Below are 14,563 nucleotides of genomic sequence, written 5' to 3'. Positions count from 1 at the left end.
ACAGCATACTCTGAACACATACTCAAATATAGGAAGAGACAGACATGGAACTTGAAGTGGTAGCCAGAGGTACTGTGTGGACAAGGGAGAGAATGGTATGGGAAGATGGAGCTGGTTCAGTTCATTCAGCTCCTAACCAGAGTCGTTGTGTCTTGGGAGGTAACTGACAATAAGGTAAAGAGGGAGACAATTTCAGTAAAGAGAAAGGATATAATCTTTTGAGTAATGTATAATAATGGTTAATGTGTCAAATATCATGCGCCTGTGATGGAGCAGGCACAGGAAATAAGAAGGCATGATCTCTCCCTTATGGAACCAACATTCTAGCAACATGATCTTACTTCATCTCTTCAACACACTTTAAATAAGATGTTTGTATTCCTTTTTTTTTTTTTTTTTTTTTTTTTTTGGTCCTGGGGTTTGAACCCAGGGGTTTGCATATATTAGGCAAGTGCTTTACCACTAAGCTACACTCTCAGCCCCAGGATCCCAATTTTAGAAATAAGGAAACAAGTTTCGAAAGAGATTGGCAAATGGCAGAAAAATTACTGAAACCCAGGTGTTCTGCCTTTGAATAACCTCAGGCTGCTGCCTCTGCAGGGTTTCTGATAAACTACTCTGACATCTGTGCCTCCCCACTTCCTGCTGATCCTTTCTCAGAAGGATCAGGGGTAGCAGTGGAAACAGGCTCATCTTCCCCTGGAAAGCTGGGAGTAACGGTCAAGTGACTGTTAAACACAATAGAGATGAAACATTCTTCTTGTTCTGTTTTCCAGTTCCCACCCAAACACAACATGAGACTGGGTTCAGGCTGGCTTCATTGTATTTTTACAGTTTGTCACATCTTCACATTTCAGACTACTGCATTCACCATCTGTTTGTGATTTCTCTGTGGCAGACCTCTCAGATCTCCCCTAAGCAAGAGCATTTTTTAATACTCCTTTGTTGGTCTTTTTCTCTGTTGACTTTTACTCAACTTCTATCCCAGAGGATTTAATTCATCAAATATTTGTGGAAAATTTCTTTGTTCAGGGGACTTGGCTGGATCCAGAATAAGAGGCAATCTTTTCTTGCCTGTCAGAAGCTTACAATCTAGTAAAAAAAAAAATAAAATAAAAGTAAGAGAGCTGAGAGATACACACATCTATGGGAATTCAGAAAGAGTGGGGAGAATGGAGGGAGGCTTAATTCTGGAGGCTGAATTTGAAACAGGAATTGTGGATGATTCCTAGTTCCTCGGGCAAGTGGGTGAGAGAGCATTCCAGCCAAGGAATGCCAGCATAATCCAGCAGGAGTCTGCAAATCCTTTTAGGCAAAGTAGTGAGAAATGCAGCTGAGCCCGAGCACAGGGAGTGGTAGAAGAAAGGGGTGGAAAAAGTATATTGAGGCCATATTAAGGAAAGCTCACTTCAGCATATATCCTAAAGATTTCTCACATCAACACAACAAAATTATTGCACCTAGAGAAAAATAATGCTTCATAATATCTAACATCCAGACCCTGTTCAAATTACCCCAATTGAGAGAATTAGCTGAAATGTAATTAATAATCACTTATGGTGAAGGATCATGTATTTGGTAGCCACCAAATATTTATGCAGTGATTTTTTTAAGCTTTATCACTCCACCCCAGTTTATGAAAGAGTTAGTAGAATAGGAATAGGTCAGTGAACACTGAAATATTATTCATCCATATTCATCAAGTGTTAACATTTTGTCACATTTACTCTTTGACCCCCCCCCCCCACCACCACCAAATGTCTGTATTCTAACTTTTCAGCTGCCAGGCCAGGCAAATTTGGGGCAGAATTCTCAGGACAGGACTTTAGGGACTGATGTTATATTGTAGATTATCATTAGGAAGTGATCCAAAAATAGAATTTTTTTTAACAAACAACTGTTGAGCTCAGCTCAATGGCACACGCCTGTACTCCAGTTATTTGGGAGACTGAGGCAGGACAATCATAAAGTTGAGGCAAGCCTGGGCAACTTAGCAAGATCCTGTCTCAAAATAAAATAAAAAGGGCTGGGGTTGTAGCTCAGTGATAGAGTGTTGCCTAGCATGTGCAAGGCCCTGGTTTAATTCCCAATACTAGGGAAAAAAATCTACTGAGCATCTGTATATCCTGTTCCCTCTAGGGTTTCTCCTTGAGAGTATAAGTGCCCTGACACAGGACGCATGGACTTATTGCTTATGACAACAGACAACTCTGGGCCCAGGACCCTGAGGTACATTTCCAGGGTGATAACAGTTGCCTTTTCCCTTTCAGAATTGAAAGCCTTTTGGTCTTCCTTTGGAAACTGGGCAGAGGGCTCCATCATACCCTACTTTTTCTCTCTTTCTCACCCCCTCCACCTAGGAAGAGCCAACCGAGGGCAAAGGAAGGGAGGGGTAGCAAAAAAGGAAGTAAGAGCTGCACTTACCACTAAACAAGGTAGTTTTGCAACTTTATGGTAGAGGACAATGTTTTGCTGGGGGAAGAGGGTGGAGCCAGAGAGGATGGCACTGTGCAGGCATGGCAACAGAGGTGAAGTTAGAGACACACACAGACAAATAGACGTGGCTAAACTGAAAAGGAAATACAGGCATTTATAGACAAGGAAGAAAAACTAGACATATGATAATAGATATGTATTGATTGCTCACTGTAGGGCAGCACAGAGAAAGGCAGTTCACATACATAACCTCATTTAATCCTCTCAACAACTTCAGGAGAGAAATATTATCCTAATGGAGGAAAGGAAGTTCTATACACTGAGGCTCAGGAGATTTAAGTGACTTGCCCAAAGGCTTATAGCCAGTAAGTGGAAAGACCGAGATGAGAGTTAATTAATATCTGACTTTCTAAGAGCCCTTGAGCTTAACCACTACAGAGCTCCATAAGTGAGAGACATTAACCCCCTGGGGTAAGATTGGAGACACTTGGGTCTGTCTCTACATAGAGCCTTCCTTACTCCCAAGACCTCAGCACTTACGCATGTGATTCAAAACCCTTCATAAAGAAACTCCAATCTCTCTAACTTAATTCCCCATCACTCCCCATAACACACCCTAAATGAGCTGTGCCAAAACATCTTAGGAAGCTGCTGTGAAGTCACATCCTCCCATGACTTTGCTGATGCTGCTGTCTGCCTTGAATCCTCTTTCTTCTCCCTGTCCCTTTCTTCCTTTCTCTCTCCTTTTTTAGCAGTGCTGGGGATTGAACCCAGGACCTTGCACGTGTTAGTCAAGCACTCTACCAATAAGCTACATCCCCAGCCTTTTTTTTTTTTTTTAAAGACAAGGTCTTGCTAAATTCCCTAGGCTGGCCTGGAACTTGCAATCCCCCTTCTTCAGCCTCCCAAATCGTTGGGATTATAGGCATGCACCATGCCTGGCTCTTTATACTCTACTCCAATCAGTCAAAATCCTACTTCAAGATCCAGCCAAGGGTCTTCTTTTATACCAGTCTCACTCTCCTTCCCTGTTAAAATTACTAATATCTATTTGCTGGATACTGAGAGATCTAAATAAATAAAGAAAGTACTCAGTCCTTAAGGAGTCCCAGTTTGAAAAGACAGATAAATTCAAATAACAAAACAGTAATAGAAGCATATACAACTTACAGATGTTGCAACCACTGAACAGGGAGTGGTTAGCTTGATTAATGAGATGAAACTTATGTGGTTAAGCATCACAAAGGACATGGAACTGGTTTGGTTTGTTTTAAGATATGTGCCTGGCAGACAAGGTGAGGAAGGGCATTCCAGAAAGGCAGTGTCCCCTTTGACAATAGAGACTGGGTCTTTTTTAGTACCTTGTCTTTTGCCTTGGCACTGAGACTGTATAATGGATGTCTCTCAGGTTTTCTAGTTGAGAGAAGACAGACCTGGATAGCATTCATTTCTAGCTGAATTTCAAATGTATTTTATCAGGGCTTCTCAAAGTTTTCCACAAAGGCCCTCATGAAAGAAGAGTTTCCTGCTCATATCTCTAACCTCATCTATTGAGAAGAATCTGTGTCTATGGCTAGACAAGGGTCTTTTAAGAGAAATGTCTTCAAGGGAGATGGGGTTGTAGCTAGTGGAAGAGCCCTTGCCTCGCATGTGTGAGGCACTGGGTTTGATCCTCAGCACCATATAAAAAGAAGGAAATAAAGGTATTATGTCCATCTACAACTATTTTTTTTAATTTTAAAAATATCTTTAAGGCTCATATTTATCTTTAAGAGCTATGCATATTTTATGCTCTTTTTGTTAATCTTTGTTTTAATATAATGCCCTCACCAGGCACAGTGGTACACACCTGTATTCCCAGCAACTTGGGAGGCTGATGCAGGAGGATTGCAAGTTCAAGGCCAGACTAGGCAACTTAGTAAGACCCTGTCTCAAAGTAAAAAAGACTGAGGAGGTAGCTAAGTGATAGTGCACCCCTGGGTTCAGTCCTCAGTACCAAAAATAAACAACATGTCTTCCTTCTTCCTCCTTAAGAAAAACACTTTAGGGCCAGAAGGTAGTTCAGTGGTACATCATGTGCTTAGCTTGTGTAAGGCCCTGGGTTCAATCCCTAACATCCTAAAAATCTTTATTTTTGCAGTACTCAAGATTGAACCCAGAGCCTTGCACATGCTAGGCAAATGTGTCTATCATTGAGCCACATCCCCAGCCTTAAAAAAAAAGGACTTTAGGGGCTGAGGTTGTGACCCAGTGGTAGAGGACTTGCCTTGCACGTGTTAGGCACTGGGTTTTATTCTCAGCACCACGATATAAATAAATAAATAAATAAATAAATAAAGAAAGAAAGAAAGAAAGAAAGAAAGAAAGAAAGAAAGACAATGTGTCCAACTACAATTAAAAAGTATTTTTTAAAAAGGACTTTAAATAGCAATGAGATTCTAGGAAGGTAAATCTTATTTATTTGGAAATAGATATATCCTCTATCACACTGCTGCATACCTCCAGTTACACTTATTTGAAAAGAATCACAAAATATGATTGGTTTGTCAGCAACATAATATATTCCTAATTCTGCTGGGGTAATAAGAGTAAGACCCTTAGTTGCTTCCAAGACTATGAGAGAAGCCACAGTCATATAAGACCAACATATGAGAGATACTTGACTATAACTATGGCCTTTTCTGTCTTATATCTCCCAGGTCCTACAAAAATTGGGGAAAACTGTAGAAACCAAAGATGAGCGATTTGAACAAAGTGCCAGCAACTTCTATCAACAACAGGTAACTGGGGGAAGGGAAGCTTGGAGAAAGAAAGAAGACATGTGGGATGTGTGGCAGAAGAACACAGGTTCTGCAAGCATCCTTACCAACCCAGCCTCCCCCAAGGGCTCAGGGCCACAGGGTGACCTGCTGCTTATCCTTCCTCTGGAACCAGAGAAATTTACCTTTCTGTTCCTGGATTGAACTCAGGGGCAGTTAACCACTCATCTAGGGATTTGTGGGAGATAGAGGAGTGTTCTTTTCTCTTAATTGGTTCCTCCTGAGGATTGCCAAGGTACTGTGGCATCACCAGATCTTTAGACAACATTAAAGTGAGCCCCTGCCACCTTAGTTTTGGGCTTATATACCTCCCAGGGTACCATTCCTATCCTAGGTCTCCTCTCGACTCAGTGGCCCCTGTTCTCCTATTGTTGTTTACTACATCTTTTCTACCTAAGTCCTTTATTCCAAAATAATACCTCCATCTTTTACTTGTCATTTCCACCAACAAACCTCCTTTTATCACTGTTTCTTCTATTTTAGCAGGGTATTATGAATAATTTTATGTAGAAAATTTACACTATGAAGTGGTTAACAGGTTTAAGCTCCATGGGATTTTTTACTTCCTATCTACCATGAGCAAGGTTTGTGCTCAGTATTTTACATACATTATATCATTTAATTTTTACATTAAACCTGAAGATTACTGTCCCCTCTTTATAATAAGAGTGTTAACCTGTTCAGGTTTGATAATTCATTAGAATGACTCTCAGAACTCATAAAGTTTCTACACATATTATGATTTTATTACAAAGGATACGAATCAGGACCAGCCAAATGAAGACACATATAAGGTGAGGTGGGAGAGGGTTCCAAACACAAAGCTTCTATGTCTTTAGGACATGTCATGCTTGGCATATCAGGTGCTTTAGGTGTCCAGAGTTCTTATTACAGTTTCTTTCTTTTTTTAAAAAATTTTTTATAAGTAGTTAAACATAATACCTTTATTTTTTTTTAAAAAGAGAGAGAGAGAGAGAGAGAGAGAGAGAATATTTTACTATTTATTTTTTTGTTTTCGGCAGATACAGCATCTTTGTTTGTATGTGGTGCTGAGGATCGAACCTGGGCCACACGCATGCCAGGCGAGCGCGCTACCACTTGAGCCACATCCCCAGCCCCAATAATACCTTTATTTTTGTTTTTTAATTTATTTTTATGTGGTGCTGAGGATCGAACCCAGGGCCTTGCACGTATTAGACGAGCGTTCTACCGCTGAGCCACAATCCCATCCCCTTATTGCAGTTTCTTTACATGTTGAATCATGGGCTATGTGCTTGAACTCAAATCTCTAGCTTCCTTCCCTTCCTCTTACCTGTCTCAAAGCCTGAATCTACTAATGACAAGGTTGATCTTTCCAGCATGGACAGCCACCATCTTGAATTTAGTATAAACTCAGGTGTGGTCTGAGGGGACCACAATGAATAACAGAGACACAATATTTGAAGATTATCTCCCAGGAACCAGGGACAAAGATCAGCCAAATTCTACATATACAATATCAGTTAGTTGAATTATATGGAAAAATATTTTAAATGATAGTGAAAGGATATTAACTATTATCAAAGTAATTGACTATAAATTAGAATCACTTGGGAAGTATTTAAAAATGCAAGGTCTCTGGGAGTAGGACCTAGGAATCTTACTTTTACTTTTAAACTTTTTAAATGGAAAATTTCAAATATATACAAAGGAAGAGAAAGTTGTATGATAAACCATCATATACCTATTACCCAATAATTTATCATCTCATGGGCAATCTTATCTATGTCTATACTTTTCTTCTATCCTTGATTTTTATGAAGCAAATTCCAGTAATCATTTCATCCATAAAAATTTTAATTTCATTACTCATTATAAAAAATCAGAAAGTACTTAAGAAAAAATAAAATGAATGTAAAAACAGTAAGAATTTCACACTCTTAAACTATGACCTCTGTGGTTTTACATCCTTACAACTATCTTGCTGTGTTTGTGTGTGGTATCTGAATGTATCCATAATAAATGTGAGGTTTACAAAAGTAAGATTATTCCATGCATGTGGTTTTGCAACTTGCTTTTTTCCCCAATTTAACTACATACTATTTATTTTATATTAAATATTTAAGATATTTCAGATTAAATATCCCACTAAAATGCAAGTTTTAAGTGCTATCTAAAAAATTTAGCACCATTCCTTAATACTGAAATATACTGTTAAGGGGTTGCAACTCAGTGGTAGAATGCTTGCCTAGCATGTGCAAGGCTCTGGGTTCTATCCCCAGCACCTAAAAAAGGGGGAAAAAATATTCCAGTCAATGTTCAAGTTTCCGTGATTGAATCTTTTTTTTTTTTTAACAGTTTGTTGAAATCAGCAATTCAATGACATGCTTAAACCTCTCAGATTTAAATCTCTTAATCTATAGATTTCTGATTCCTCTCTTTGATTTGTTGTTGATATCAGATTATTTGTCCTGCAGTTCCCTGCAGCCTATATTTTGCTGATTGATCTCTGTCTTATTATTTGAGGAGTTCCTATGTCCTGGCAAATTGATTGATTTACAGACTTGATGAGACTTAGTTTTTTGGTCTTTGTTTTGATGTCAAGAATATTTCATAGGTGTTTGTATATTCTTCTCTCAGGAAGCACCTGTAATGTCTGGTTGTCTCTCTTTGTGTGTGTGGTGCTGGGGATTGAATCAAGGGCCTTGTGCCTGCAAGGCAGGCACTTTACCAATTGAGCTATATCCCCAGCCCTGGTTGTCTCCTTGTTTGTGTAACATAACAGCCATAGGTGATCATTGACTATGGAATCAGCTTTTTATTAATAGCATGTCCTATCCCTCCCAACTTCCCAGCTTGTGTCAAAGCCTTGCCACTTGCCTAGGTTCCTTACCAAATTTCCATAGGTAATTTTTCTTTGAAGCTGTGCTTGCTTTCCCCTTACCCTCTTTTTTTTTTTTTAAAGAATTTAACTTTCATTTTATTGTTGTTGTTTGTGTGGGAGGATCGAACCCAAGACCTTGCCAGTGCTAAGCAAGCATTCTACCACCGAGTCACAACCCCAGCCCCCATTACTCTCTTTTCAAAAACATGTTACGGAGCTGGGATTGTGGCTCAGTGGGAGAGTGTTGCCTAGTATGTGTGAGGCACTGGGTTTGAATCATCACTGCATATAAATAAATAAGGGCCCATCAACAACTAAAAAATAATAATAATGCTGACCACAAATGGTGTGTTTTTTTTAATTACATAGAGTTAGTTTCTTAAAGCAGCACTTTAATCTCTTCTAATATTAATAGCTGCTTCCACTTTCTTGTCTTTAAAATCAGATCTAACAATCCAGCTTCATCTTTCCCTCCTAGATCTCCTTTAGATTAAGCACTTTGAGCACTTGCTCAGGGTTTGATTCTGCTATTTATACTTGTTTTACTAAGTGTTTGGGTTTCTCTGAGTCCATTTTTTCTCTAGGAAATAGGGAACTCCAGGACAAGGACCTTCTTCTCCATGTTCAGTACCCCAGTATCTTAGAACCTAGATTGTGCCTAGCTTAGGACAGACTTCCACAGGGCACTAGTGGCTCAATAACTGAGTGCTGAACTTGTTTGTATAAGGGGTGGGAAAGACTGACTCAGAATTTTTATGGCAATACCAGGGTTTGGCAAGATTTCAGAAAGTAGAAGTGATAAAATCATAAGAACTAAATGGCCTTACACTGCATTTATAAATGAGGAAACTAAAGCCTGAGAAGTGGACTAACTTGCTAGTTGGGAGTAGAGTCAAGATACTTGACTCCCAGACACGTAAGAGCCAAAACTGTAAAAGTCAAAAAAGGAGTAGATTCTGGGAATGACTACTTGGAGATGTTTTAGGGGAAGATAGATAGGTCAGAGAAATAAAATGACACCCAGTGCTGTCCCATCTTCCCTCCATTCCACCCCTGCCACCATTACCACCTTCACGTATATTCCCAGACTTCATCTCCTCAAAGGAATGAACAAGAGCATGGAGGAAAAACTTTGTAATTAAGAGGCTTGATTCTAAAACAGAAATGGAAATGGGCTTTGTGAGGTACTATGGAGGCAGGAGGCACTCACATTTTCTGGACTATGATATAAAATAGCACCCATTAGTTTTAAACAGTGCAGCACCATACATAAAAGCTTTGATAAGTAATATTTTAGGCCATATGATATATACTGAGAAAAAAACTAAAAGTGTAATTTGTAGAAATCATGCAAAATAATTTGACTGGTTTTGTTAGTAATCTATTTTTGAAGTCAAGTTTTCATACTGAAATAAAAAGTTAAGTAAGCATTGTTTTCTTTCAAAAAAGAACTTGAAATTCTTGTTAATTTTATAATCCATAAGACACTTTCAAATCTCTCTAAAACCTTGATCATCATATTCAAAGTTTGCAGACTTATATCCATATTTAAAAGACATTGTGTTCATTTAACAAACTATCTAAACTTTTTCTGTAAATGAAAACACAAGAAGGAAGTTAGATATCCTTCCTGGTGAGTGCTGAGTGTTCCTAAATTTTGTTAACTGACTGAGTCTGTCTTCATTGTACTACTGAAAATGTTTTCTCAAGGTCACCAGTGACTTCCAATTACCAGCTCTAGTGATTTTTACTGACTCTTCCTGCATTCTGATCTCTTTGTGGCATTTGACTCTTTCTTGATCATTTATCTGATGTTCTCTTGATCCTCATTTACTACATTTATATAACCTTACTTCTTCGCCCAGCTTTCTGACAGTGCCTTCAACTCCTTTGAGATGTGTCCTTATAGCCCTGGGCATTCAGCCATTGAGAGGGACTTTCAGTATGAAGCACGATCAGATATTTGGGCTGGCCAGGCACGGTGGCGCATGCCTATAATCCCAGTGATTCTGGAGACTGAGGCAGGAGAATCCCAAATTCAAGGCCATCTTGGTAATTTAGCAAGACCCTGTCTCAAAATAAAAAATAGAAAAGGGCTGGGATGTGGCTCAGTGGTAGAGTGCCACTGGGTTCAATCTCTAGTGCTGAAAAATAAAAATTAAAAAACAGTTCATTGCTGGGTACATGCCTGTAATCACATTTAGGAGCTGAACCAGGAGGATCTTGAATTCAAAACTACCCTCAGAAACTTAGAACCTTAGTGAGACCCTGTCTCTAAATAAAATATAAAAAGGGCTGGGGATGTGGCTCAGTGGCTAAGCACTCTTGGGTTTAATCCCCAATACCCAGAAAAAAAAAAAGATTGAAATTTGAACTTTGAACTCTAGATGATACTTTCCTGTCCTTTTCCCCTTCTTTTTATTTATTCATTTATTTAGAGACAGGGTCTCATTATGCTGCCCAGTCTGGCCTCAGTCTCCTGGGCTCAAGTGATCCTCCTGCCTCAATTTCATGAGTAGCTGGGACTACAGTTGTGTATTACAAACCCAGCTCCCCTTGTTGTTTAGAAACAGGAGGAGACCATTTCTGCACTTGGGAATTCTAGCCAAAAAAGAGAATTCAGACATAGGAGCAAAGATAGAATGAGATAGATAGATAGATAGATAGATAGATAGATAGATAGATAGATAGATGGGGGGTGGGTGGGAAGAGAGAGAATGAGAATGAACTATAGATGAAGATTTGGGGATTATAAATGGAGGTATTAATGACAAGGCCCTTTAGAGAAATATAAAGCAGGAGACTGCTAGCTGGGTAAGGTGAGGCAGGGTAAAGGATAGCAGGGTGAAGAGAAGTATCTGTGAGAGTAGTCAGAGAAGAAGAAAGCCTGGAATCTGCAGAAGATGGCAGTAGTTTATCTACCCAGAGAGGAGGATGTGAGCTGGAGGATCACATAGATAGGATCACATAGAGGACACTTAAATTTCAACAGAAGAGCTTGGCTATAGGTTTTTGTTCACTGGAAGGAATAAGCAGAAGAAAGAAGAAAGGATATCAATGCAGTGGACACTCTAGCAACCTCCCAACTTAAAAACTGACCCAGAGGAGACAGCCTACAACTTAGAGAAAGTCTGGTTTATGACAATTGTGAATATTTGAAGAAATTCTAGGAGTGAATTCTGCATTTAATCTACTTTTCAACTTTGATGTCTGGAGCATCTTTAAAAATATACCTCTTTAGTCACCAAAACTACTTTGCCCTTTCAGGCAGAAGGCTACAAGCTCTACAAGGACCTGAAGAACTTCCTTAGTGCAGTCAAAGGTGGGTATTAAAGCTCAGAAAAATCCAGAAGGCCTTTGTATAGATGCTAAAACTTCTGGGGATGGTAAAACAACCAAATCCAATCTTTTTTTAATAGTTTTTAGTCATTAATGGACCTTTATTTATTTAATTTATTTATATGTAGTGCTGAGAATCAAACTCAGTACCTTGCACATGCTAGGCAAGTGCTCTACCATTGAGACACAACCCCAGCTCCCAGACCCCAGCTGTTTACCACTTTTCTATCCTTGATTTCTGAAATTCTGTGGGCCTATGGGGAGTCACTTTTCCTTTCACAGCCTCACCTAGCTTCCTTCACTCACAAGCCAACCTTCTGAGTTTGTCCTTCTGAGTTGGACCCACTGATTTGTCACCCATATGATTATGTCAAAATGCTTTTTGGGAAATTTGGTGGTAGAACTGAATTCTCTCCTTTCAGTGATGCATGAAAGTTCAAAAAGAGTGTCAGAAACCCTGCAAGAAATCTACAGCAGTGAATGGGATGGTCATGAGGAGCTGAAGGACATTGTAGGGGTAAGGGCAATGTGGATTTCACCATTCTTCACCATACACTCCAATTTTCATCTCAATCTCAGCTGAACTTCTCCTTCCAAGGAAATAGGAAAACAAAGGAGCCAGTCACATTGTCCATTTGTGTAGCCTCAGTCTCTGGGTGGTAGGAATAAGCTGCAATGTCAAGGTAAAAAGAAGCTTCCCCTAATCAGTGGCCTCCTTTGATTTTGACCCTCTTTCCCTCTTTAAAACTTTACAGAAGTTTTACCTCCTGAAAATGGGTTGTTTTAAAAACCTAACTTTATCAGTTAATTACTCTCAAATATCCCTGGACCCTAAGCTGAAGAGTCCCTGGCCCTGATCATATGATCATTCTTTATTCCAGGTTTGCTATAGGGCACTTCCTTGGGGGCAGAGATTGTCTCTTCTCCCTTTGAATCTTCCCTAGACTCCAACATGATTTTCTAAATACAGGACTACAAAGAAGTACTTGCAGGAGAATTTGGGTATTTGGGTAGGCAATTGTTGAGATGCATGAAAGGGGCCCTCACCAGCCTCTGACTCCATCCCACAGAATAATGATCTCCTTTGGGAAGACTATGAAGAGAAACTGGCTGACCAGGCTTTGAGGACCATGGAAAACTATGTAGCCCAGTTCAACGAGATTAAGGTACTTGATAGGGGCTGGGGCTGTAGCTCATGCAGCTTGCCTCGCATGTGTGAGGCACTGGGTACAATCCTCAGCACCACATTAAAAATAAATAAAGGGGGCTGGGGATGTGGCTCAAGCCGTAACGTGCTCACCTGGCATGCGCGAGGTGCTGCGTTCGATCCTCAGCACCACGTAAAAATAAAATAAAGATGTTGTGTCCACCAAAAACTGAAAAATAAATATTAAAAAAATTCTCTAAAAATAAATAAATAAAGATACTGTATATTCATCTACAACTAAATAAATATTTTTTTAAAAAAAAGGTACTTGATATACAGAATTGAAGCTAGGTTTTGGGTGGGCCACATTCATTTAAAAAAACAGGCTAAGATTTAGATTTATTTATTTACTTGGCATGCTGGCAATTAATCCAGGGCCTCATGCATGCTAGGCAAGTACTCTACCACTGAGCCACACCCCAGTCTCACATTAAAGCCCATAGTTAAGGGTGAAGTTGGGTAGGTAAGGAGACAGATTAAGGCTGAGGGTTAGACGGGAGGTTAGGATGGAGAGCTAGAGATAGCATGAGGTTATACTTAAACTTAGATTTCAGTATCTAGATTTGAGCTCAGTGAATCAGATCTTGGTCAGAACATCTTTTAGGTGTGAGATATAGCTGATGGGAATAAAGGTACTTATTGTATAGAAGAATAAACTTGGGGGAGGGTCATAATAGTTATTTTCAAATATTTGAAATTATGCTTTAGAAGAACTCAGCCTGTTTTAAATGGTTCCAGAAAGCAGAATTTTCAAAATTCATTTATTCATTTAATTAAATTTATTGAACACCTACTTTGTTGGCCACTGTGACAGTTTTAGATTTAGAGGATGAAATTAGAGGGAGACAGACTTAAAAATTTATATTAAATAATAAGTTTAACTTTTAAGTTAGAACTCTCCAAAATGAAATGAAATATGCTCTCAGACAGTGAGTTGTCTGTTCTGAATTCAACCTGAAGTTGAATATATCTGGGTTATTGTAGAGGAGCATTATATCATACAGGAAGTTGGACAAGACAGTTATTAAGAACTTTTCAATTTCTGTGATTCAGAGAAGTGAAATGGCCAGTGACACTTTGCTTCTCCCTGGTATCATTTGTAGTTTGGATGAGATTGAGTAGATTTTCTCTTACTGCTCATAGTAATTTACTATTTTTATTGGGCTTTAGAGGTTTTAGAGCATTTTATAATCAGCATTTGGTCTTTAAAATAATACTTGTGTGGGGAAGATGGAGGCTTCTGAGATGCCAAAATAGATAGGCCTTGCTCAGGCCACAGGACTAATGAATGACTGTGTTGGGACTAGGAACTGAAACTCCTGATTTTCAATTTAGTGGCATTCTCAATTTTATTTATCTTGGAGGCTGAGCCAGTTTATAATGGATTCATAGAAAATACTAAAAGTTAATATGGCTTCTACATGCTTTGTAGGATTGTCCCTTACTCTCTCTCCCCTGAGAATTCCCATTCTTCTAACAGAGTGAGGGAAATTTCTGGGGCACCAAATCCTGTTAGAAGGTAAAATTTTGTGATAAGACCAAGAATTTTGTTTCTCTGCTTGGTAGTATGTTACCTCCGTCGTGGCTACAGAAAAGCAAGTATCCGTACCCTATCACTCTGGTTTAGGAAAGAATTGCCAAGAGGGGTCGAAAACTTGTGGACTATGATAGTGCCCGTCACCACCTAGAGGCCATACAGAATGCTAAGAAGAGAGATGAGGCCAAGACTGCCAAGGTAAAGAAAACAAAGATCTGGTAAAACTTTCCTGCCCTCCCTGCTGTTCCTCTTCCCAAAGTGGTAGCAGGTAGCCGGACCAAGGTGGGCATAGGAAGTGATAAATTTGGCATCCAGTGCTCTGAAGGAAATCCTATTTCTTCTGACACTGATACTGAGTCTTG

The 14,563-nt window shown here is 39.3% G+C and overlaps 1 protein-coding gene across 3 annotated transcripts in view; it reads left to right on the top strand.

Annotated features, from left to right (window-relative positions):
* BIN2 (bridging integrator 2) overlaps positions 1–14,563 on the top strand; it is a 32,169-nt gene that overhangs the window by 2,644 nt on the left and 14,962 nt on the right. For 2 of the 3 annotated variants that reach the window (XM_081311263.1, XM_081311262.1), the window contains exons 2-6: positions 5,136–5,216; positions 11,386–11,440; positions 11,880–11,974; positions 12,528–12,623; positions 14,292–14,399. In XM_081311263.1, the coding sequence (XP_081167389.1) occupies positions 5,136–5,216; positions 11,386–11,440; positions 11,880–11,974; positions 12,528–12,623; positions 14,292–14,399 (435 nt within the window). The remainder of the gene's footprint in view (positions 1–5,135; positions 5,217–11,385; positions 11,441–11,879; positions 11,975–12,527; positions 12,624–14,291; positions 14,400–14,563) is intronic. The other variant, XM_081311264.1, reaches the window with a different exon arrangement.

This window comes from Spermophilus citellus, assembly GCF_964194105.1.
Source record: "Spermophilus citellus genome assembly, chromosome: 10".
NCBI classification, from domain to species: Eukaryota; Metazoa; Chordata; class Mammalia; order Rodentia; family Sciuridae; genus Spermophilus; species Spermophilus citellus.
This window is presented reverse-complemented; position numbering and strand designations above follow the sequence as displayed.